Consider the following 27,069-nt stretch of genomic DNA (forward strand, 5'->3'; position numbering starts at 1 on the left):
TGTAAAATGAGTGTTACCTTGGCTTTATTTGAAAAAAATGATTCCCAGTGCACACAAACCTCCCAGAATACTGAGTGCCCTGTTGGTTACAGTGTTTACTTCCTTTTTGTTATATTTTAATTAAATATTTATTTATTTGTGTCTTCTAAAGTATAAGTATGTTTATTTTACACATTTATTTTTTAATCCATTTTCAAATTATTTCAAATTTCTTAAATATTAATTAAAATAAATAAAATTATATCAACTTTATATCGGCCATCGGCCACCCTGCTTTCCAAGATATCGGCATCGGCTGTCAAAAAACCCATATCGGTCGACTACTAATCACAACTATAACGATAACGGCACAGAGGAGTGATACCTCTGGAATCGCTTTCAGAACTATTTTTTCCCAGCTGTAAATGACAACGTTTTCATTATTGTTATCGTTTTACGTGCAAACGGGCCTTTAGAGCTGATTACTTCACAGACATAACTAATACATACTAAGTGCATCAAACAAAGCTCTTTCAAAGATTTAATGCTAATATCACAATACCAATACAATGAGTGCTTTCGAGTAGTTCTTCCTCAAAAACACTCATTTTATCAACCTAATTTCTGTTTACCACATTACAGCAGCTAAAAATAAACCATGGTTCAATCTGTGGCAGTAGTTCATGTAGGCCTAAGTGTAGAAATGGGTCATACCCATTTCTACACCGACATGAACCACTGCCCGCAGATGGTCCAAAAATGATAAATTGCTGAAAATACACTCCTCAGGCCTTCTAGATGTAGATGAGTTTGTTTCTATATCAGATTTGGAGAAATTTAGCATTACATCACTTGCTCACCAATGGATCCTCTGCAGTGAATGGGTGCCGTCAGAATGAGAGTCCAAACAGCTGATAAAAACACAATAATCCACAAGTAATTCACATTAAGGCATTAATTAAGGCATTTAAGGCATTTTAACTTAAAACTGCTGCTATTAACCAAAATACAAAACTATAATCCACAAGACTGGATTTTAGATGGAAGCAATGGTTTGAAGTTAATAACATCTTAATGATGGATTTGTTTATTACAAACATGCACCTTTTCACTTCATAATATATTAATGTACTGGCGCCATGTAGGTTACCTTGGGATGTTTTATCAGCTGTTTGGACTCTCATTCTGACGGCACCCATTCACTGCAGAGGATCTATTGGTGAGCAAGTGATGTAATGCTCAATTTTTCCAGTGAATGTTCCGATGAAGCAACAAACTCATTTACATACTGAATGTCCTGGGGTTAAGTACATTTTCAGCAAACTTTCATTTTTGGGTGAACTATTCCTTTAAGAGTGCCAACGCATCGGCTTTTCTGTTCAACATAAGAAAGCAACTCATACTGATTTGGAACGACATGAGGGTGAGTAAATGATGACAGAATTGTCATTTTTGGGTGAACTATCCCTTTAATGTTACTTAATATTATTATTATATTTCAAAGTTTGATTTTAAGGACATTTCTGTTAAAGAAACATTTTTGTGCAGGGTCACCACTTGATATTCCAGTGTAAAACCACTTGAGAACTGCTTATCCGAGCAACATACAAATGAACGCACACGTTCCCTCAGCACACCTGAAGAACAGGATGCCATAAATATTAAAGAAGCCCTTTGCATTTCCTGTCTGACTCTAATAAATGTCTTCCTGCTTCGTATGCTGCCATGTACACTATGATGATGACTACGAGGGAGAGAGGGAGGGAGAATTCTCAGCGGGAAACATAATGGACGTGTTAGAAATCAAGGTCTCCAGTCGTCAAACCCAAACATGCAACCTACTGAGAGTACATAACTGCTTATGAGTAACACTATGCATTATTAACACATGCATTGCATCCTATTAACCAGCAAGGACTGCTTCGCATTTGACAGCTTGCGGAGTTAAGCTTGGAAAAGTAACATTTTCTTTCGGGCCCCGGCGCCTCCTTGAAAGGGCCCTTGACAAAGCCCTTAGAAACAGCAGATGTCCTGGTAGAGAACATCTGTACACACCCCCTCCCCTCCAGCACAGACAAAGGGGCATCACACACACACACACACTTCTTAATATCTTGTTCTAAATCTGTGAGCTTAAAGTAAGGAATCATCAAAAAACATCACAAATCTTTAATAAACGTGTATGTAATAAGTTCAGCGACCAGACTAAACTTTTAAACTACATACAAATAGAGGCTGTTGACTTGGCCAAAACCTTATTTAGGAACCTGAGCATACAGTTATCAACTAAATATTACATTCACGTTGACTCATATTGTACATTTCCTTACACAATGCCCTTAAAAGACATGCAACATTAAGCTAATGCTATCAGTAAGGACGGAACACATCATAAAGCTATTTTAGACATTGTTGCAACACTTGATCTAACGGACACAATGTATCCAAATCCAGATGAACCAGCCGATACAATGTAGCAACGGATCAAAGAGCAAATGTAACAATCAATTCCAACTATTTCAGTCTCTGAGTGGCTCAAGATGTCCTCGGATATTAGGAACACTGAGAGAAAAGCCCACCCATTCCCTCCATGTCGCAGGCGAATAAACGCACGCATGGACGGACACACCACGCAACACCAGCCGCGGTTCCTTAAACCAACAACCGGCGAGTGCATCTTTTATCTTACCTGGACAAACGCCTATGTATGTATGAGGATATCGGGTTCATATATCCATTAAGAAACAATCCGCTGCTCAAATACAACGTAGAAGCGTTCATTATTACCGACTCACCTTTAAAATGCTACAGAACTTAATCCAGCGTGTCCCAAAACTGAATGTCTGATTGTGATGTTTGGCTTTAGGTGATTGAAATAACTTACAGACGTGGCTCAGTTTGGTTCAGAGCGCAAGGAGGTGGTTTACTGGGTTTAAAAAAAAAAAAGAGGAGGTGATTCGGAGACTATGGTGCACTACGTTTCATCTTTTCCACAGTTGCAAGGACTGAGATGTCTCTGTTTTCCTTTTCTTTTTTCTCTATCTTTTTGAAAGAGGCGGGGCTTTGGATTGAGCCGACCAATAGCGTGGCGGTTAGCGCGGGGTCACGCCCACATCGAGTGCGTTTGCACTGGTCAGTCTGACCACAGCAGGCCTGCGGAACACTAGCATTGATTGCTATCGCAGAGAAGTCGAAATTCTCTCATGTTTGACCCCTGGGGTTGATTTTCAGATTTTTGTTACATTTATGAGATCGCTTTTTTTTTCATAACATAGTGTTTGTCTTCCTTTATGTCAAATTTAACTTGACTTCAGTTCAATTTAATTTGACTAATTAGGTTGTTTGCTATAAAATGAACCTTTTTTAGCAAAATATGCGATAATATGTTAAACTAGACTAGAATATTGTAACATTTATGTTTAGTCTGAGACTAGTGATACATCTTTCATATGGTTAATTTAAAGGGGTCATATGATGCGATTTCATTTTTTCCTTTCTTCAGTTCATATCTGAGAAAAATGCTAAGTGAAAATTTTGATGATTTTTAGTCATCATTTTGTCAGATTAGTGATAAATACTTATAAGCACTTTTTGTCCGTTTTTTGTTTTACCTTTTTAAAAATGTATATATTCATCATTCATAATTGCCAGTGGTAACACTGAGAGGTAAATCAGTGTTTTTCTTCACACCATTCAGCTGGAGGTAAATTAATATTTTAAAATCAGTCGTTTATTGTCACTTCAGGTCAGACCATATAACAGATCTTTACAAGACACATTGACACCATGTTGAGTAGCCAATAAATACAAACACTTTTACCAATTACAATAAATACTGACAATAAATCAGATGTGTGTGGCAAAAAATACAGTGATATTGAATAAAAAATATGTAAGCAAAGCTGTATAATAAAACGTGCATGTGTTATTGATGCATATGTTTTATCCACAGACTTTCTCTCTTCTCTAGAAACATTGTCTTTTTTGACTCAACTGCAAATGCACCTCATAATAAGTATGAAAATATTAAAATTTCAAAGAAACATTTTTGTAGGACACACACACTCACACAAATTCATCCTTGCAAATCCCTCACATCCTCTCTCTCTCTCTCTCTCTCTCTCTCTCTCTCTCTCTCCTTATATACATCATCCCCCAAAATCAGCACTTTTACATTCTGCCTCTCTGGGCACTAAAATGTTTATTTCAGATTCATTTTTCTCTTAAGGTTAGTCTTTGACTCGTTGCTTTACAGTATACCTGCTTGTATGTATACTGATTTGTCTGTCAAGAACTATGACACTTTCACAGAAACTCAGCTAAATACAATTCACAGCATATTATTTGTGTGGCTCATGTCCCCTGGGAAGGAAGCAAGTTGACTGTATGGTTTCACTCAGCAGTCATATACCTCAAGTTTGCAGTTCCTAACAGGATTAATTAACATAGAATTATATATATTTTTCCTTACTGACATATTATGCATGACCTCAAGTGGATACATGCATGGCGTTTATTAAATGCATAACTCAATATGCTTCATTTATGGACTGTAGAAAAGCACTTGTATATAGAGATTCATACTTACGGGGAAAAACAATTATTTAAACCTTATGGAATAATATTAATCATGTTTAATTCGTTAAAAACACAATTTGAGGCCTAGAATTTGCTCTAATGAAACCAGATCATCACATGTAAAATGTCACCGTCACTCTAACACCAGTTTTTAACCCCTGGTTAAGGAACATTTCACACTTGTCATTTAGAAGCGGGTTTAGCGCCGCTTTTTACCCGGGGTTATGAAACCTTGGTTTATTCCAATATGTAAAACTTACAACAGTACAGCTGGCAACACATAATATGATTATCTATGACACTGACGCTGCAAATAAGCACGTTAACCCATGCATAAACCTTATGGAATAACATTAATCATGTTTAATTCGTTAAAAACACAATTTGAGGCCTAGAATTTGCCCTAATGAAACCAGATCATCACATGTAAAATGTCACCGTCACTCTAACACCAGTTTTTAACCCCTGGTTAAGGAACATTTCACACTTGTCATTTAGAAGCGGGTTTAGCGCCGCTTTTTACCCGGGGTTATGAAACCTTGGTTTATTCCAATATGTAAAACTTACAACAGTACAGCTGGCAACACATAATATGATTATCTATGACACTGACGCTGCAAATAAGCACGTTAACCCATGCATTAGGAATGTACAGTGTGAATCATCAGCGTGTATTAACCCAGGGTAATGATTTCTAAACAATTCATTTTGATTTAACACCATTGTACCGGGTTTCCCAGCTAACAAGTTCTCAAACATTCTCAAAGAGAGGTTCTCTCAAAGTTATGAACAAACATTCTTCCAGTAATCTTAATAGAACGTTCGTTCACAGTTATCTGGTCTTTACTGATGTTTTGAAAACATTAGCACAAAAACATTATTTATACATTGTTCATGATATGTATTGTTTCTGAAACGTTTTAGTTGGACATTCAACTTTTAACTCAAAAATTAACTTTTTTAAATGTTATTAATTGTTTCAGAACGTTTAGAGAACATTCAGAAGTAACATTCCTATAATGTTTGGAAAATTATAAAATGGAATGTTCCGATTTTGAATGTTCAGAGAACAAAACATTCTTAAAACCATTTTGTTAGCTGGGTACTCATAATTGCTTTTTAAATTGACTTGAAATGGTGACTTTTTTGGCTTAAAGGGGTCATATGATGTTGCTAAAAAGAACATTATTTTGTGTATTTGGTGTAATGAAATGTGTTTATGCGGTTTAAGGTTCAAAAACACATTATTTTCCACATACTGTACATTATTGTTTCTCCTCTATGCCCCGCCTTTCTGAAACGCGTCAATTTTTACAAAGCTCATCGGTCTGAAAAAGCGAGGTGAGCTGTGATTGGCCAGCTATTTCGCTTTCACAACGAAACACACAGCGTCTTCACGACATGGCAGCGGCGGCAACAATACTACAGCGAGAATAAAAGTTACGCCTTCTTTCTTTGCGTGAACATTTGGGCTGTGTTATGCAAATCTTCCCACATCGTGACGTAGGTATGTGGGGGCGTGTTAGAACGAGCCGTTTTAGGTAGGCGTGGTTGACTCTTAACTTTTATAAAGAATATCTCTTTGGATTTGAGACGTTTGTCTTTGCAACTTTACAGATCTTCTTTATGCACCAAGAGCTTGTAACACTTCAAAGAGAAAGGAAAAATTGAAATCGCATCATATGACCCCTTTAACTCAATGTTTGTCATTCTGAAAGAACCTGTTTCAATCAAGTAGCTTGATCAAATGGTTGTAAAATGAAGCACTTGAGTGAACCGGTGCAGCACTGAATACTGACACCAACACTGAGTTTTTCTATGTTGTAACATCCACTCAGACTGATCACAATGATGCACTATACTCCTGGATGTGGGCAATCTTTAACAATGACTTATTCTAATGCAGCAGCCCTCTCCACCTCATTTGAATGAATATTTCATCACAATGAAGGTTTATTCTGCTGTGTGCCGGGTCTCCTGCAGCCATTTCTCAAGGTTAGACAGAGTTATCACAGGGCCAAGTTGAAAAACAAGGATGTGCGGCTGAGAGGCAACAGTGAGCAATATCTCACAATAACAGCGTCAAGGAAAAGATGCTGTTGACTAGGAGAAAACATAACTGAATTATGCCCTATGAATTATAATGACTGGAAATCAAAGGTAGGGTTTAGACAGCAGATCACACACGTATCCTAACGTAAGTGTGGACAGAATTTCTGCATTATAAAGAAGCATTTGTTTACACTTGTCTGGAAAAAAAAGGCTAATTAGAGTGTTAAGATGCACTAATTATTTCATCAGTGGAGAGTGGTATGGGGCTATGGGCTAAATTATTTGTCTTGACCTCTCGTGTAAAACATGCCAGATTGTTTCATTAATTCATTATCTGGCAATATTAATTATAATGAGGCCAGTGAAATGAAGTGATTAGGATGGAATGCCCTTAAGTTAAGGCTCTTAATTCAGAAATGATTTATGCTGATTAATCTACTCTATTAACTCATAATGCATTCTAATGTTCTAATGTACCTTGACATCTGACTATCTTTTCATAAATCCTTGTCATTAAAACATTAGTTGGCATAGAAACCTAACAGGTTTGTTTAAATGGAAATTTAACTATCTATTGAAAACTTTATTTTATTTTTAACAGAACTCAAATGCTTGTTGGTGTGTCAGAGCCTTTTAAAGTGCAGCACAATAAAAGATGAATCTCAATGAGATGCAATTCTTTGATCTCAGCAAGGTTATTCTGCATTCAGCAAATCCATCAGCTTGTGTCCTGCAATTTAATTTTCAATATGTCTTTCAACAGTGAGAATTGCGATGAGCTTTCAATAAACTGTCAGTGCAGAGACAAATAATATTCAGATCAATGTTTAGCATTTGAAAAAACAAAGACTATCAGTTGAACCAGCACCAGAGTAAGTCAGACAATATTAAGGGAACAGACAATGTTAAGAGAATTCTCTGTGCCATCACCATGGCAACATGCTTATCATTCATGAATAGGTTATGAAAGAAATGCAACGTGCAAAACTTCATTACCATCAAAGAAATAAATACTTAATTACTAGATGTCAATTTCTTAGATTGCATTTCAAAATGTGGGTTAAACAAAGAGAGCGATTCCTCTCTGTGTCTCTTCCCTTGGTTCCTGCTATCTGGACGTGTTGTTAAAGGAAATCTGGAAAGCACAGAGGATTCTCCTAGCTGCTCTTTTACAGGTGCGCACAGACTGTGATACAGCTGCCGTTTCAAATGCAGCACCTGCTAGAATAAGATGGCAATCTTGCGGTCTCTCTTTGAAGCTGAGATAATGTAACGCCGTTCACTGTTTAATCTCTTTCAAAGGCAGGATACTGAGCTTTAGCCCAAACCTCATACTTAGTTTTTAATTTTTTTTGCCCTTTTATCCCCACAAATCCCAGTTTCTCACTTTGAACCACATCAGGTATAGACAATTTATTTTTGTGATGTTATAAATATTCCCATCAGTACTATTCTCCTTAATATTAACGTTTTTGTTAATATTTTGAATTAGATCATATTTTTATATTTTTTGATTTCACTTTAATTTATTCAAAATTGTAGGAATTTTGTTGTGTATTTTGACAAAAAAGACAACATATGTCTATATAGTTTTTTACTTGATTTTTAATTATTGGTTTTAGTTTAATTAGCTTCAGTTATTTTAGTATTTCAAGTTCAACTGAACACAAAATGAGAAATGTTGCCCTTAGCTGAAATAAAATAAGTTTACGTTTTTTTATGTTTCATTTTTGTTTCAGTTAACGTTTATTTCAAGTCACAGTTTTTATGGTTTTATTTAATGATAATAACCCTGATTCCCATAAGAAAGTACAATTATGAAGGAGAAAATTCAATTATTTCACAGCAAAAGAGACCCTAATAGTTACATAATATTATAATTTATTTGAATAATTACTAGCATAAGAGTTCAGAGAAAATATGTATATTTTTAAATTGCTGAAATACCAAAGATTCCAATCAAAAGTTAATATGTCAATAAGTCAATGTGACTATTTCTCATCAAATTATTCCAAATGATTCCCAATCAACAATTGTCACAGTTATTTCCATATGTATTTCTGAGACAAGTTTGTTCTTATACATATAGTCTGAGACTTAAATAACCTTTTAATAAATAGTTCTTTTTTTATAAGCTGAAAATTTTTATTTTTTCTTAGTATACAGTATATAGCATTCAACACTGATACTCTTTACAGAATGAAATAGATTTCAGAATTTGTGGCACTGCAAAGCTGTTGTTGAGTGATGCCAGTTGAGTGACATATAGACAGACAAAAAGGACACTGACCTCTGTTGGTTAAAGCAGACAATGACACTAGAGTAGCATGCTTAGTGTCACAAACATCGATTGCAGTCTGGTCATCTCTGATTGTCTTATTTAGGGGGTTAATGAGAGGTTGGCGACTGCTAGTAGACTTAGTGGAGTGTGCTGGTTAGAGTCATCCCTCCCAAACCACATGAAACACTCCCCGGCCTGAGCCTTAGCTTTCATTTGAGACCTCGTCTTCTGAGTGTGTCTTCTCTGCCCTCCGTTTCCTGTTTAGGCAGGAAGTCGGTTCGAGCTGAGTGGTCCCACTTTGCTGTGCTAACCGGACTCAAGATGTCATCATAATGGCACAGGTAGAAATGAGAGTTATGCTGGCGACGCTCATCAAGACATTTCTTACGGCCAAAACCTGAACACATGAACACATACACAGTAAAAATGGGTATAAAGATTTGAGATATAATAAATAAAATCACTGTTTATCATAATGATGAACTCACCTGATCATACAGGTCAATAGTGTGCTGCAGTGCTGTGCAGTTATCATGCACTGACAACGGATATTCTCTGCACATTGTTTTCTGCCATAGAAAGCCTCAACATGAGAATGTTTCTTCATATAAGGATGAATCAAGATGATTACAGTACAGTAAAAAATGATTTCCTCCAGAAATTTGCTATTTGTAACCAGTGCTGGATGAAATACTTTTTGTAGTCAATGGACTACAAAAAAGTAATCTAATTTTGTAGTCCATTGCTGAATACAGATTACATTAAGAACTTTTTAGTTAGTCATGCAGTCAATTACATTACACATTTAAGGTAATATAATCTGACTTTTTAATTACTTTTGCATTAAACATAACATTACATTACATGAGGGCTTCCCAAACTGGGGTTTGTGAAAGAAATACAGGGGTTCATAAATTGAAAAGCTAAGAATTAATTAAATCTTGTTAAATTAATGTTAAATTAAAAGATATAAATTATTTAAAAATATTTTAACATAATAATAATGAAATATGTAACAATATTTGAAAATAAATTATTATATTTTAATTAAATTTAATTAAAAAAAATTATATATGTGTATTATTTGTTTATGCTGTGTGGTCTCTCAATTTTCCATGTAATTATAGCTAGTAGCTATAATTTTAGTAGCTATTTTGAAACATATAGGAAAATAAAAAAATAAAAAAATAGTTTTATTAGGCTATTATTAATAACTTACTGCCATTAAGTAATCATACAATGAATAAAAAAGTAACTGTAGTCTGATTGAGCATTTTAAAATAACTTTAATAATCTAATACTTAATATAATATCTCATTTTTGGAATTTTACTCCCCAGCACTGGCTGTGACTTTGTAGTTATAGCAATAATCTGAATATGAAATACATGCAAAATATTATAGTGTAAAATATCACTTTATTTTAATAGCAATAGCTAACCTTTTCAGGATTGATGAATATTTTGGGATACCTCTCTTCTGCTTGTGTCAGGGGTTGAGGAACTCCATGTGCCAGCATTGAACCTGTGCTGGTACACAGATCTCGTGTTTGTCCAGTCTGTGACACACCAGTGTGAATAAACTGGAAAATATGTGCAGGCACATTGATAAGTAAATCAGTTAAGAAAGAAAGAACTAGGCGAGAGCAATGTAAAATTCACCTTTAATAGGGTTATAGACTAGTTAAACAAGTATGGATATCTTACCCAGTTTCCACCCTTGTTCTTCTTATTAAAGTATCTCTTGCCTCCTTTACTCGTTGTCACTGCATGAATTTAAAATAAATCCATAACTCAAGTTACTACTAACTAAAGCAGGTGAACTCAGGTGAACGAGAGCAAACAATGAGACTGTAACCATGGCAACAGAACGCATTCGCTGTTCATAAAAAGAACTGAGCACTAAAAACAAACAACAATAAATATATGCGTTTTTAACACGCAATATGCGGATATACTAGTTTAAAATAATATTATAATATGATAAGAAACGTTTAAAATAATATATAAATATAGTTCTTATCTATTTGTATAATATAGTAATAAATATATATATATTTACATCACATAAATAAATATATATAATGTATATATAATAATATAACTCTTTCAATAATCACATTCAATATATAAAATGTCGTGGATTAATATAATAATCTAAAAATATAACATAAATACAAAATCCAATTAGTTAGGTAAATAAATCTAACTATTTTAGTGTTAAATACCGTAAAATGTGTTATTTATATACTATAACAAAATCTAATATATATACAAATAAACCGAAATTTATGAATATTTACTAAATTATATAACCTATATATTCTAAAAATATAACATTTATATTAATGTGTTGAAAAGTATATGTAGTATTATAGTCAAAAACACAGTAACACTTTTAGAGCATTTCTACCTTTTTCCACTCCTTTCTTGAAAGAAGCGTCGCTGACGTCACGTGTACTTCCGGGTGAGAGACACAGTAAGTTTAGAGTGATCGCTGAAGCTGCCAAGTGACAGACTTAATAGACTTTCCTCAGAAAACAGCGTTGGTTTTTATTTTTTTTAGTCATCTGAGAGTTATCGAGTGATCTGACAGATTTCTGCATGTGACACACATATCGATATTTAAGATAAAACAGCGAAAAATGTAAAGGAAAAAAAGCAACATGGTCTGCAGTGTGGTCCAGTAGTAGTTAGTATAACAGATTTATGATCAGTTACAGTCTATAAGTGAAAGATGTATAATATAGTAATAAATATATATATATTTACATCACATAAATAAATATATATAATGTATATATAATAATATAACTCTTTCAATAATCACATTCAATATATAAAATGTCGTGGATTAATATAATAATCTAAAAATATAACATAAATACAAAATCCAATTAGTTAGGTAAATAAATCTAACTATTTTAGTGTTAAATACCGTAAAATGTGTTATTTATATACTATAACAAAATCTAATATATATACAAATAAACCGAAATTTATGAATATTTACTAAATTATATAACCTATATATTCTAAAAATATAACATTTATATTAATGTGTTGAAAAGTATATGTAGTATTATAGTCAAAAACACAGTAACACTTTTAGAGCATTTCTACCTTTTTCCACTCCTTTCTTGAAAGAAGCGTCGCTGACGTCACGTGTACTTCCGGGTGAGAGACACAGTAAGTTTAGAGTGATCGCTGAAGCTGCCAAGAGACAGACTTAATAGACTTTCCTCAGAAAACAGCGTTGGTTTTTATTTTTTTTTGTCATCTGAGAGTTATCGAGTGATCTGACAGATTTCTGCATGTGACACACATATCGATATTTAAGATAAAACAGCGAAAAATGTAAAGGAAAAAAAGCAACATGGTCTGCAGTGTGGTCCAGTAGTAGTTAGTATAACAGATTTATGATCAGTTACAGTCTATAAGTGAAAGAATCAGTGATTGTGTGTTTTGAACGTTACCTTCGTGTAATTCGTCGTTTTGTGGAGCTTCTGGATGTGGATGGATGAATGTGGTGAATATGAGCTCTCAGGATAAGAAGACAGATTCAGATCCCAGACATGAGGAGGATCAGAGCAGCACAGCATCTGAAGACAACAAACAGGTCTGAGTCACTGCAGTGCAGCACTGTAACATAATAATGTTACACAGTAAGAGACTGTCTTTACACACTCAGTCACATACTGCAGCGTTTCACACTGTCTTGTTGCACCAATCATGTGTTCATGTTGCTTTGTATTTACGGAAATGTGGCTGGGTTATTCTCCAGTCAGGAGTTCAAAGATGTTCAGGCCTATTGAGATGAATGGTGACTTACAGCCTAACAGCTGTATTATGTTTATTTATTTATATAGCACAGTTTAATGCAACACCAGGTTGCCCAAAGTGCTTCACAATATCACAATAAAATTACATAAGAACAAGCATAGTCTCAAATAACAACACAATCACTGCAGTGCAGCACTGTAACATAATAATGTTACACAGTAAGAGACACTCAGTCAGTCACATACTGCAGCGTTTCACACTGTCTTGTTGCACCAATCATGTGTTCATGTTGCTTTGTATTTACGGAAATGTGGCTGGGTTATTCTCCAGTCAGGAGTTCAAAGATGTTCAGGCCTATTGAGATGAATGGTGACTTACAGCCTAACAGCTGTATTATGTTTATTTATTTATATAGCACAGTTTAATGCAACACCAGGTTGCCCAAAGTGCTTCACAATAACACAATAAAATTACATAAGAACAAGCATAGTCTCAAATAACAACACAAATCACATAACAACATGGATACGATTTAAAATAACTAAACCAAAAATATTTGTGATTTTAGGTTATTTGTCTGGGCAACAATGAAGTGAAGAGTCGTGCAGTAGTGAAGTACTCGGCCGCTCCGCCTTCCTCCTCCTATGCGTTACTACAGGAAAAGACCGACCTCAAGCTGCCACCAGCAAACTGGCTGCGGGAAAATCCTCAGCTGGGCACTGCCGGGACCACCGTACTCGGATCCAGCAAGAAAAGCAAACCCTTCTCCAGGTATCTCTATTATTTCACATTTGTATTTGGCAGATGCTTTTATCCAGAGTGACTTATGTTCCATTTCCGTTGCTTTCCCTGGGAATCGAACCCATGACCTTGGCATTGCGAGCATCAGTGCTCTACTGCTCTACATTTCAAATGTATTACATTTTACTTTAAGTTTAATGTAAATGTACATATGGCAGTGATGCTGATCTTTCCATGCATTCTTGTGTTTTCTTTGTTCACTGTAGTTTTGGGATGGCGTACGACTTCATCGATTGTATAGGTGATGATGTTGATGTTGTTTCTGATTCAGAGGTGGGTCTGTTGTTTTGTGAATACAAGCTCTTCTTTATATGACATGATAAATGATTAGATTCAAATGGCTTTCTAGAATACTTGATTCTGATTGGTTGATCACAGCACTCTGCTGTCACGTTTTAGTATAATGATATTAGATAATATAAGTGAACATTTATATTTTTACATTTACATTAGATTTTTGTTTAGATAATTATTAATAGGCCTACTTTTATTCAGCAAGATTGTATTAAATTGTTCAAAAGTGACAGTAAAGACATTTATAATGATACAAAAGATTTGTTTCAAGTAAATGCTGTTCTTTTGTTCTTCAGTTTCCACGAAAATATTAAGCAGCACAACTGTTTTCAACATTGATAATAAGAAGAAATGTCATTCATATTAGAATGATTTCTGAAGGAGCATGTGACACTGAAGACTGGAGTAATGATGCTGAAAATTCAGCTTTGATCACAGGAATAAATTACACTTTACAAATTCTATTCACATAGAAAACAGATATATTAAGTTGTAATTATTTCACAATATTACAGTACTTACTGTATTTTTAAATAAAATAAATGCTGGCTTGCTAAGAGACCTAGGCCTGGTTTCACAGACAGGGCTTAGATTAAGCCAGGATTAGGCCATAGTTCAATTAGAACATTTAAGGATATTTTATAAAGTGCCTTAGAAAATAACATTACTCATGTGCATCTTCAGACAAAACAATAGCACAGACATTTTAAGATATGTCAGCGTAGGTTTCTTTCAGGTAAAACAACCCAGACATGCATTTTAGTCTGGGACTAGGCTTAAGCCTTGTCTGTGAAACCGGGGGCTTTATTTATTACTTTCTTGTTTATTCTTAATCTAAACAGAACATCAAGAAGTTGCTGAAGATCCCCTACAGTAAATCTCATGTCAGCATGGCTGTTCACAGAGTCGGCAGCACGCTACTGCTAGATGAACTCGACATTCAGGAACTATTCATGAGGTCATCACAGGTAACCGGAAATAGTCACCTTATTTCTCTTAGCTGTATTGTATTTTGTTTAGGAGCCCAAAATGCATCTCCATTTAACCTTCTAGTGGCTATTCCCCAAACCTACAAACAAAATACTGAATTATATAGCAGGAAAACCTTATTTATGCTGTTCAAAGTGTTTTTATGTACGAAAGGAGTGTTTATGCCATCATAAGCATTAACCTGACATTGCGACTGCCCTGTAGACTGGTGACTGGACGTGGCTGAAGGAGTTTTACCAGCGTCTCATTGACCAAAAGTGGCAAAGAAAGAAGAAAAGTAAAGAACACTGGAACGAGAAGGCAATCCTCTCAAAGTTTCTGTATTACAGGTGAGAATTGATTTTACACGATTGCCATCCCATGACTACATTTACATTCACAATACTCTTCTGTGCTTCAGTATTAACAGTGATGGGACTGCAGTGCCCGTGCCGTCAGATACAGAGCAGGCAGCAGAGGAGGGTTGTGGGACGGCGACTGAAGGACCGTCTTGGCCTGCCACCTTCAACAGTTCCACCACTGAATCCGAGGAGTCTGCGATACCCAAGGAGGTGCGGTCAGCCTTTCCTCTACTTCTCATTTCTCATGTCATGTGCTCTCAGTGTTTTTAAGGATGAATCATCTTGTCCACTCGTCTCTTTCAGGAGCAGGTGGACACATACACTTTAGGTCACGTGTCTTCAGTTCCCAAAGAGCAGAATCTGCCCACATTGTTCAATGAAGGAGAAAATAGCCAGGTAATAGCATTTACCTAACATTCCCTAGCTTCCGTTATAAATCAGAACCACACTGTACATCACAATACATATGTATTTGTATTTTCTTCTTTATCTTTCTCACTGTCTCAGGATTTGAGGAACGACTTTGTCCGGAATATTCTATGGACATTTGAGGACATCCACATGCTTGTGGGATCAAATATGCCCATATTTGGAGGCGGTCGATACCCAGCAGTCAGTCTACGACTCAGGTTAGAGTTCTACATTTGTTTAAAAATTTTTTAGGAGATATATATTTATTTGGGTATGAATTATTTCCAAATTAGTTACATTTGAAGGCTATACCCTCTATATAGACTCAAGTAAAAAATGTAGGGCCAGTAAGATAAAAAAAACTAAACAAAAAACATTTTATTCAACAAGAATGCATTAATTGATCAAAAGTGGCAGCAGAGGGTTGTGGGACGGCGACTGAAGGACCGACTTGGCATGCCACCTTCAACAGTTCCACCACTGAATCCGAGGAGTCTGCGATACCTAAGGAGGTGCGGTCAGCCTTTCCTCTACTTCTCATTTCTCATGTCATGTGCTCTCAGTGTTATCAAGGCTGAATCTTGTCCACTCGTCTCTTTCAGGAGCAGGTGGACACATACACTTTAGGTCACGTGTCTTCAGTTCCCAAAGAGCAGAATCTGCCCACATTGTTCAATGAAGGAGAAAATAGCCAGGTAATAGCATTTACCTAACATTCCCTAGCTTCCGTTATAAATCAGAACCACACTGTACATCACAATACATATGTATTTGTATTTTCTTCTTTATCTTTCTCACTGTCTCAGGATTTGAGGAACGACTTTGTCCGGAATATTCTATGGACATTTGAGGACATCCACATGCTTGTGGGATCAAATATGCCCATATTTGGAGGCGGTCGATACCCAGCAGTCAGTCTACGACTCAGGTTAGAGTTCTACATTTGTTTAAAAATTTTTTAGGAGATATATATTTATTTGGGTATGAATTATTTCCAAATTAGTTACATTTGAAGGCTATACCCTCTATATAGACTCAAGTAAAAAATGTAGGGCCAGTAAGATAAAAAAAACTAAACAAAAAACATTTTATTCAACAAGAATGCATTAATTGATCAAAAGTGACATTTATAGTATTACCAAAAAAAATCTAATTAATGTTGTTCTGTTGAGCTTACTATTCATCAAAGAATCCTGAACATTTTTTATCAGTTTCCACAAAAATATAAAGCATCACAACTGTTTTCAACATTGATAATAATAATAATAAATGTTTCTTGAGCACCCCAAACTTTTGAATGGCTATGTATATTATGTACTGTACTATAAATAACCCTATATTTAATTATTTTGGATATTTATTTTAAATACTACTCTTTTTTTTCTTAACAGGGACAACAACAAACCAATCAACGTTCTCACAGGAATTGATTACTGGCTGGATAATTTGATGTGTAACGTACCAGAGCTGGTCATGTGCTTTCACGTCAATGGCATTGTGCAGGTAAGATGATTTGGTGATTATTAAATAGGTTTGTACATGTTGATGTACTATAATATTCAAATTCCTAATAACTCTCATCTCATTTGCAGAAATATGAAATGATGAAGACAGAGGACATCCCGGATTTGGAGAACTCCACGTTCTCGACGCGGGTTGTGAAAGACATCGCACAGAATATCCTGTCATTCCTGAAATCCAGCTGTACCAAAGAAGGACACACATACTGGCTCTTCAAGGGTGGGCGGCTGACATTCTTTAGTTTGCTTTCAAACTGCTTCATCTAAAGTCACTTCTTCAATCACTGATGTCTGTCTGTTTTTTTCCATCCAGCTAGTGGAAGTGACATCGTGAAGCTGTATGACCTCACAACTCTATGTGAGGAAGCAGCAGAGGAGAAATGCCAGAATCCCTTCACACTTCCTGTAGCAGTTCTTCTCTACAAGTATGATTTACATTCATAACTACCTTTCTCATATTCTGTTGCCTGAGTTTCCCAGTAAGCATTAGAAACAAATCTATTTGCTGTTTTGAATGACAGAGTGGCCAGCAACATGATTCTAAAGAAGAGCCAAAACAGGAAGAACTATGGGACCATCAGAACTCTGTTGCTCAACTGTATTAAACTGCTGGATGAGGAGCGACATCCACAGGTGTGTAGCTTTATTACATTACTTTAATTTCCTGAGCTGATGCATGATTTCTGATGTTTCCTTCTGTTTGCTGGTGTAGATTATTGCTTCGGCTCACTACATGCTGGCAGAGCTGTTTCAGCTGGATGACGTGTGTGAGGACGAGGGGAACGGGGAGTCACTGAGGGGCGGGGGATCTGAAGACAGCTACAGTGATGAAGAGGAGGAGGAGGAGGAAGAGGAAGACGAGAGCTGCTCCTACAGCACCTCCTCTGAGCCGCAGGATGACTCCAAAGCCGTGGCCATCATCAAGTCTGTCGGGGAGCTGTCGGTTCCAGAGAAATACAAGAGCACACATCAGATTAGAGTAGGAGATCAAGCTGAAGATTGAGTTCTTTTTTTATTTGCACACAAATATTATTGAATATAAGGTGCCTGATGTATAGTAGAAGTTAAAATGGTCTATTTAGTAGTTTGTAAATGTAGTTTTTTCCACCTTGCATGAATTTGCACAATAAATTGACATCATTTTACCAATGTATAATATTATTAGCATTATGTTGCCTTCCAGCCCAACTATGCATTTCCGGTGTCACAAGACAAGGAGGAGAAGTGCCGACTGGTTCTCAGCTATGTTCTGAAGGTAAGAGAACAAGATTAATATTTGTTTTCATATTTTTGTTCATGTGCATTTTCTTTTTTCTTAGTTCTGTGGACTGTGAAATTAACATTCTTTGTTCACTAACCATAACCATAGTCAAGCTCCTTCCATCCATCCATCTATCCATCTCTATCTATCTATCCATTCCTCCATCCATTAATTGTTCTATCTTATCCATCATTCTATCTTATCCATCCATTCTTCCATCCATCCATCTGTCCATCCATTCTTCCATCCATGCATTCATCGTTCTATCTTATCCAGCCATTCTTCCATCCATCCGCTGTTCCATCTTGTCCATCCGTCCACCGTTCTATCTCATCCATCCATACTTCCATCCATGCATTCACCGTTCTATCTTATCCATCCATCCATCCAAAAACACTAAAGCAAGACCTCACCTTGTTTGTAGGGTTTAAAATCCGTGGACAGCAGCATAAAGAAAGAGAGTGACCTTCCTGCGGCCGACCCCAGCACACCTATCCCTCTGAAATATGAGGAGCGGAGTCAGAACGGAGCCAGAGATGTGGAGCAAGAGATCGCTCTGCTGCTGGACAGAGGTCAGTCATCCCATCCATTCAATCCCTCAGAAACTGATTTCTCATCCACTATTTGATTATTTACTGTGTTCCTCTTCATCTTGGGTTACACAGTGGGTCCGTGTAACGAGGAGCTGAAGGTGCCGACACGCTCCGGGATGTTACCTGGCACATGGCAGCACCGCATGAAACTGCAGCTGTTCCTGAAAGCGTCAAAATCATACTACGTTTTGTCAGATGCTGCATCCAACCTGCTGAAGTACGGACGGGCACTGCGCTATATCAAACTGGCTCTGCAGTGCCACGGTAAGAACAAGCAGCTTTCAGTATTGTCAGAAAACTTCAGGACATGCAGTGCTGTTCAAAAGTTTGGGGTCAGTAAGATTTTTTTTTTCAAAGAAATTAACAAAATATGAAGCTGCACAACTGTTTTCAACATTGATAATAAGAAATGTTTCTCGAGCAGCAAATCAGCATATTAGAATGATTTCTGAAGGATCACGTGACAAGACTGGAGTAATGCTGAAAATTCAGCTTTGCATCACAGGAATTAATTTTATTTTAAAATACATTCAAATAGGAAACAGTTATTTCAAATTGTAATAATATTTCACAATATTACTGTTTTTACTGTACTTTTGATCAAATAATTGCAGCTTTGGTGAGCATAAGAGACTTCTTTCAGGAACATTTATGCATATCTTACCAACCTCAAGCTTTTGAAGAGTAGTGAATATTCGACACATGTGCATGTTCGTATTAAACCAGTAATTTAAATATATATATTTTAGAGAACGTTAACTAAGCACCTTATTTGGAGCTAATCTGTTCAAACTTGACTGATATGTGCTTTCTCTCTCCCTATAGATGCGTATTGCTCCATAAGTGGTGGTCTCCACCCACAGGTGCTTCTGTTCCATTGCCAGTGTCTGTCTCTGTGTGGAGATGTTCAGCTCATATTGGCCCAGAATGCCTCAAACAGAGCTGCGTATCTGGAGGAGTACAACTACCAGACTAAAGATGACCAGGAGATCCTCCACTGCCTGCACCGCGAGAGCTCCTGCCAAGGTCTAAGTGCTAGATGACACACTCTTTTGCTGAAGAGATCATAAAATGGTTGCAGCTGATGAGATTTCACTGGACAAATGAGATTTCACTGTTCTTAGGAGATGGTTTGGATACTAAAACTCCTGGAAGAGACATTGCTTTATAACATTTGAATATTGACACTGTTTTTTTCCTCTCTCAGCCTTTAGCATGGCCACTGATCTGGCCTCAGACCCAGAGTACCAGCTGATCGTCAGCAGCAAGTGTTACGAGGCCGCCCATGACCTTTTGACCTCAGGAGTTCTCAAGGACCTGGGACAGGAGCAGCTGGGCCAGGTTCTGAAACGGCTCGGTAACATCCGCAATGAGATCGGCGTCTTCTATATGAACCAGGCCGCGGCCATGCAGGCGGAGAAACAAGGAGGTGAGGGCTTCTTGGGTTTCTGTTAGAATTTAATAACAAACGTTGGGGTGGTTTGTCGAAAATCCTTCGACAAATAGCTTGAGAGTTGTTTGTGAAGTATAGCTTTTTCTGTGTCAGTGCGCAGGAGTGTGTGCATGGCCGAGCAGGAGCTGTGGAAGAAGAGTTTCTCGTGTTTTGAGAAGGGCATGAAGGATTTCAATGCGATTTCAGACTCCGTGAACACAGCCCTGCTGCTGTGTAACATCGGTCGACTCATGCGTATCTGTGCTCAGGCTCACTGCGTCACGACATCAGAGCACAGCCGTGGCGAGTTCTCACCGGAAGAGGCCCTCTACTACAACAAGGTTAGTCATACATACAGTCTTGGACATGAAGTGTCATTATTATTATTATAATTATTGACAGAAATATAATAATCTTAATGTAAGACACTTATCCAAGGGATGTACAAATAAGAAATTATTATGATTATTAAATATTGTCTTAATATAATCATCTTAATATAAGATGTTGTATCTACAAGAGAAACAATAATACTATAATAATACTTTATAATTTTTATATCCTTTGGATTGAAGTGTCTTTTATTAAGATTATTATATAAAGATCATTAATATTTATTAATAATAATAATAATAGATTCTCATTTGTATCATAATGCACTTATCTATTTTTTATCCATCTGCAAATGTGAAATTATTATTATTTTTATTATTATTAATAGTAATAATAATCAAATAATAATATTTATTATGATTATTCTTATTCATTCTTATTATTATTCATTTTTCTTGAATGAAGAAAAATGAATAATAATAATAATAAGAATTAATAAGAATATTAAGATATTAAGATTCTTATATTAAGATTCTTATTTTAAGATTGTTAATATTTAATAATAATAATAATAATATAATTGTTAATATTTATCATTAGTAGTAGAAGTAGTAGTAGTAATTTCTCATTTGTAAGTCCCTTGGATAAAAGTGTCTGCTAAATTAATTTGTGTAAAATTCGATTACTATCAGCGGGCGCTGAAGTCTCTGGGCTGCCGGGAGAGTCACTCAGCCGTCTGGGACTCTGTTAACTGGGAACTCTCTACAACGTATTTCACGTTGGCCACACTCCTCCAGGACTACGCACCACTGTCCCGTAAAGCACAGGAGCAGGTACCACACACATACTTCATTCTGTCTGTACACACTGCTGAAATGATGAACTTCACTTGACATGAGCGTACCGTGTTTCAGATCGAAAGGGAAGTCACTGAGACCATGATGAAGTCCCTGAGGTACTGCGACCTGCAGACGGAGTCCGCTCGCCAGCCGCTCTACCAGTACAGAGCAGCCACTATCCACCACAGACTGGCTTCAATGTACCACAGCTGCTACCGCAACCAGGTACAGCATCAAACACGTGTATTTCTACACCTTTATCTTCAACATACAATAGGGCTGTCAAAATGGCTGAAAATATTAATAAAATAAAAATATTATCAAAATTCGAATTATATTCTAATTTAAAATGCATAATTTTAGTTAGGGTGAAGAAAAGCTTTTGGCTTCTCTCCTGAGGCCACAAGAGAGTGCATCGAGCAAAATATTACTAATGCACGTTTATTCAACGCATATCTGTCAAAAAAGTGCATAATGTTTAAAATAATGTTTATAAACCAATTATAATTAAGTTGCTTAAACGACTATAAACAAAACAGCATCATGTATGTATGCATAGTTTAATACAAAGGGCCGAAAGCCAATCACACAGAGTAAATTTTTTCATTTCAAAACATGAGATGCAGTGGGATGGGGAAAAAACCCGCCATAAAGTTCTGTTTTTTTTCAAAGTTAAACTTGCATTAATTTTACATGGCTTTCTAAACATGCGGCTCCTTTGTGCGAGATACGAGTGCAACGGTGATAGATGTCCCTCTAGAAAATGCGCGAAATATGTGTTCTGTGTGAATTCGAATGCAACGTTTTTGCATTCGAATGTGGATTTTTATTTTAAATTCGACGAATATTCAAAATTCTAATTTTTTTTTGACAGCCCTAACATACAATAAGTATTAACATGTTCCCACATGGGTTGTTGGTCCCGTTTCTCTCTCTCAGGTTGGAGACGAGAGCGTTCGTAAGCAACACAGAGCTCAGGCAGAGCAGCATTACAGTAAGGCTGTGCGGCTCTTCATAAGTCTGAGTGACGCCCCGTGCGAGATGCTCCGCACGCTTCTGGAGAGAGTAGCTTTCGCTGAGTTCACCATGGCGGGTGAGAAACACACACTGCAGGAAATATCGAGAAGGGTCTGGCTGCAGACTTGCACTGTTGTAAAATGTTGAGAGATTCAAAAAAAAAAAAAATCAATAAATAGAACAAAATAAAAAATAAAGACTGCAAGTGACGTCAATTGCTGAAGCGCAAGTGTCTGAGAGAGCAAGTCTGAGAGTGCAAGTGCAAGTCTGCAGCCAGACCCTATTGGAAATATCAGCTGGGAGAGGTTGAATGGGACACGAGTAGAGCCTCATATCAGATGTTTTGTTGTGTTTTCCAGGTCAGAACAGCAGTGCTGTGAAACTGAAAACTCTGACGGGAGCGCTAGAGATCATGTGTGAAACACATCACGCTTTCAAACTCATTCATAAAGAGCTGCTGGAGCAACAGGAAAAGGTATATACAAAGACATATAATAATAATAATAATAATAATATAGTTTCTAATTTATAAATCCCTTGGATAAGTGTCTTATATTAAGATTATTTTATTAAGATTGTTAATATGCATTATGATCATAAATAATAATAATAATAATAATAATACTTTCTCATTTGTTAGTCCCTTGGTAATATTTATTTATATATTTATTACTATTATTAGTAATATTAATAATAATAATTTCTCATTTGTAAGTCCCTTGCATTAACGTGTAATGATTATTATATTAGTATTTTTCTATTATTAATCATCATCATCATCATCATTTCTCCCTTGGACAAAAGTGTCTTATATTATGTGTCTTATATTTTTGTTTATTATTATTCATGTTGTTATTATTATCAGCAATAATGATTTCTCATTTGTAAGTCCCTTGGACACAAGTGTCTTAAATTAATATTATTATATGAATTATTATTAATAATAATAATAATAAATAAATGTTTCTCATTTATAAGTCCCTTGGATAAAAGTGTATTATATTAAGATTATTATATTAAGGTTAATATTTATTATCATTACTATTATTAGTAATAATAATAATTTCTCATTTGTAAGTCCCTTGCATGAATGTGTCTATAAAGATTATATTATTATTATTATTAATCATCATCACCATCACTATCACCATCATTATCATCATTTCTCCCTTGGACAAAAGTGTCTTATTTATTATTATTATTAATAATAATACCTTTATTAACGATGATTTCTCATTTGTAAGTCCCTTAGACAAAAGTGTCTTATATTAATATTATTATATGAATTCATATTATTATTTATAATAATAATAAAATAACAATAATTGTTCTCTATAAATACATTGTTCTCTTTGTTGAATGGTCAGTTTTACACTGTTATGAGGTGTTATGTGATGTTGACAGATGTTGACGCCAGAAGACTCGGACAAACCTGAAGAACTCCACTCAGATAGTTCTTCTTCCTCTGAGCTCAACACAGAAGAGGTTGTGAAGTTAATCGGCGTCTTTGAGCCCAGTTTCTCCTTCCTGCTGCTGCAACTGATTAAACTCAGCACTGCAAGCAAACGCAAAGTCAGGTGAGAGATACAAAAATATACATAATTCAGCAGTATACTCCAGTACCATATTCCATATAAACTCAATTTATGCTGCAGATCAGTGTTATTTTAGTATCATGACTATCTTAGTATTTATTCATTTTTAATCAGTTTTTATTTTTAAATTTTTCATTTTAATTTAAGTTTCAGTAATTTTGTTGTGTTTTAGTCATTATGTTTTCTTGTTTGTTTTTTTTTTACACCATTTTCAGGTTTGGTAATTTTAGTACTTCCAACTTTAAATTAAAATGACAATTTTTTTACAATTTTTTATTTATGTTAAAGGGTTAGTTCAGTCAAAAATGAAAATTAGGCTGCGTTTCACTCACCCCCGTGGCATCCTAGGTGTATATGACTTTCTTCTTTCAGACGAATCCAGTCGGAGTTATATTAAAAATTGTCTGTGATCTTTCAAGCTCTATCGTTGCACTCAGCGGGTGTTGCATTCCTTCAGTTCAAAAGATGTGAAATAAAAAGCACCCTTCCACAAAAAAAGTGTCTCACACGGCTCCAGGGGGATGAACAAAGGCCTCCTGTAGCGAATCGATGCGTTTTTGTATTGGTTTTCACGAGACGCACCGGCTCATGCTCAACGCTAACCTCATACCTCATGCTCTCGGAACTGCTTCTGTGTGCAAGCTAGATTCAAGTGATTATTACGTTTTGAATATGGATATTTTTCTTACAAAAACGCATCGATTCGCTACAGGAGGCCTTTGTTCACGCCCCGGAGCCGTGTGAGACACTTTTTTTTTTATGGATGGGCGCTTTTTATTTAACTTCTTTTGGACTGAAGCACTGCAACAGTGGAAGGGTGCTTTTTATTTCACGTCTTTTGAACCGAAGGAATGCAACACCGGCTGAGTGCAACGATAGAGCTCGAAAGATCAAAGACAATTTTTAATATAACTCCGACTGGATTCGTCTGAAAGAAGAAAGTCATATACACCTAGGATGACTTGAGGGTGAGTAATTTATGGGCTAATTTTCATTTTTGGGTGAACTAACCCTTTAACGTTTAATTTGTTTCAGTTAACTGTTTTTGGTATTTTTAGATTTAGTTAACGATAACACTGTTACATATCCAATCATATTGAAGCAAATTGCATTATAGTGTTTGATTATGTGGCACTTATTGTGTATGTGGTGATTTTGTGTTTTCATGTGCAGTGGTAAAGAAGAGGAGCAGGTGAAGATCTACAAGAATGTATATTCTCGTCTACTGCGGGCCGAAAAGTCCGTCCCGCTCATCCAGAGGGTTTTCCTTTTCATGGAGCTGCTGGATCTGCTAAAAACACCAACAGGAAGTGATGAAGCAAGATCATCATCTTGAGAATGAAGTTCCATCAGTTTGACTCTTCGGCTTCCTGACATTATTAATGCCTGGCATGCAACAGTTTAGAGTTGAAACAATCTTGCTAGTTTTGGAAAGTGACTTGGAATAAAAAACACAACCCTCACCAGCAGTGCCTTTCTTATACTCACATTGTGCTGGATTTCCTACAAGAGTTGGGTTGATAATTATGATAATAAATCCAAACTGTACAGTTGTTTGTATAACCGATATTTATTGCTAATGAGACAATATGTGAACCTGTGGTTTTGTTTTAACCACCCTTACAGGCTTTTCTTTTTCTGGTGCATAAATAAGCTCGTGAATTGTATAAAAAATGCAGGTTTTCAATAGAAATGTGCAATAATTATTAAAGGTCAATGCAACAGGGGTGATTATCCAGAGACAGTATTGTGAACATTTGTGATTGCTTGGCTTTTAAATCTTTAATAAAGTTCAAAGCTGCTCAAAGTCATTGTCATGTTTTTTTCAAAACTGAAACGCTTGTTTAAAGCTATATATGACATGTATTTCAGCCTTATAATAAAGGCAATGAAAGCCACGGCATGATCCTGTACAACTAGTTTAATTTTGCAACCACGAAAGTCCAGCGTAATGTAATGTGTAGTAAATAACGTTTTCCCCAAATTCACTCCAAAACTATATGCTTAAAAGAATTCATTCATAAACACTTGCTTCGTAAACGCACTTAAAATAAGAAATGAAATGCATGAGTATCAACGCTTGAGTCTCCTTCATTAATAGTAATACCTGTTACTCAAATACATTTCGTTTAAGAATTTTTTAACATTAATGATATTCAATAAATATAATTGGGACTACTGGTAATCAGAATAAAGTAAAACAACAATTATTTTCTAACCTCGCACGTGTAATTCATCAGCATATGTGGCTTTTTTTAAATAACAATTTCACTGAAAAAACGGAACGACGGTAACCTTATCAAGATGGCCTCTCGATGTGGACATTTTCAGGAAGAGCATTGTGGGAGCTTCCTGACGTCACCTGCAATAGCCAATCAGCATCTCACAATATTTCCGTATCGTGAATTTTGGCGCGCCGCTTTGAAAGAATCGGCTCATCAATGAATATAGACGATCATAAGCATTGATCAGCTTTAAAGCGAGATCAATGAGGACGTGTTTTATAGTACTACAGCTGTTCGCGCGCAGGTACTATTTGTTACTCATTAGATGCGCGTAAATGTGCAGTAATCGGCTGTAGAGATCCTGCTAAGTGGACAGGATGACGTCTACAAAAGAGATCAAGCGTAAGTTATTTTCTATATAATCATCAATAATATTATTTTTGGACATCGGCTGTGATTTATTGTTATTTGTTGATCAATACTAATGAAAAATGTGTATTTTATTTTAACCCTACACCTTCCACATGCTTATGTATTCGATTGTTTAAATATGTATATGTCAGTTAGATTTCTAACTGACGTATACATATGTAAACAATCATATATAATTTCTAACTGACATATAAATTATGTAAAATAAACCTGTATCCGTTAATATGTAAATATATTATACATTAAATAACTGTGTGCGTGTGCGTGTATATATATATATATATATGTGTATGTGTATGTGTGTGTGTGTAGTG

The 27,069-nt window shown here is 35.8% G+C and overlaps 3 protein-coding genes across 3 annotated transcripts in view; 2 read left to right on the forward strand and 1 right to left on the reverse strand.

Moving 5' to 3' along the window:
• Window positions 1-8,837: 8,837 nt before the first annotated feature.
• Window positions 8,838-11,505, reverse strand: tex36 (testis expressed 36). The gene is given in 7 exon segments (XM_016546100.1): window positions 8,838-9,114; window positions 9,117-9,287; window positions 9,375-9,459; window positions 10,331-10,471; window positions 10,596-10,654; window positions 11,302-11,391; window positions 11,502-11,505. Coding segments are annotated over 7 exon segments (675 nt in total). The 3' UTR covers window positions 8,838-8,989.
• A 580-nt stretch (window positions 11,506-12,085) lies between these two features.
• edrf1 (erythroid differentiation regulatory factor 1) lies at window positions 12,086-25,903 on the forward strand. The gene is made up of 25 exons (XM_016545597.1): window positions 12,086-12,507; window positions 13,240-13,442; window positions 13,679-13,745; window positions 14,609-14,734; window positions 14,961-15,085; window positions 15,157-15,307; window positions 15,401-15,493; window positions 15,605-15,726; window positions 16,900-17,011; window positions 17,101-17,248; window positions 17,342-17,453; window positions 17,550-17,661; window positions 17,741-18,007; window positions 18,212-18,283; window positions 18,714-18,861; window positions 18,955-19,146; window positions 19,708-19,908; window positions 20,090-20,311; window positions 20,429-20,659; window positions 21,326-21,480; window positions 21,562-21,711; window positions 22,426-22,579; window positions 22,863-22,978; window positions 23,908-24,080; window positions 25,272-25,903. The coding sequence occupies exons 1-25, from the start codon at window positions 12,409-12,411 to the stop codon at window positions 25,432-25,434; spliced, it is 3,714 nt and encodes a 1,237-aa protein (XP_016401083.1). The 5' UTR covers window positions 12,086-12,408; the 3' UTR covers window positions 25,435-25,903.
• Window positions 25,904-26,493: 590 nt separating this feature from the next.
• tonsl (tonsoku-like, DNA repair protein) overlaps window positions 26,494-27,069 on the forward strand; it is a 22,765-nt gene continuing 22,189 nt past the window's right edge. Inside the window, exon 1 of the mRNA XM_016546112.1 lies at window positions 26,494-26,725. Coding sequence (XP_016401598.1) covers window positions 26,701-26,725 — 25 coding nt within the window. The 5' untranslated portion in view covers window positions 26,494-26,700. The remainder of the gene's footprint in view (window positions 26,726-27,069) is intronic.

This window comes from Sinocyclocheilus rhinocerous, unplaced genomic scaffold (assembly GCF_001515625.1).
Source record: "Sinocyclocheilus rhinocerous isolate Xijiao unplaced genomic scaffold, SAMN03320098_v1.1 scaffold853, whole genome shotgun sequence".
NCBI lineage: Eukaryota > Metazoa > Chordata > Actinopteri > Cypriniformes > Cyprinidae > Sinocyclocheilus > Sinocyclocheilus rhinocerous.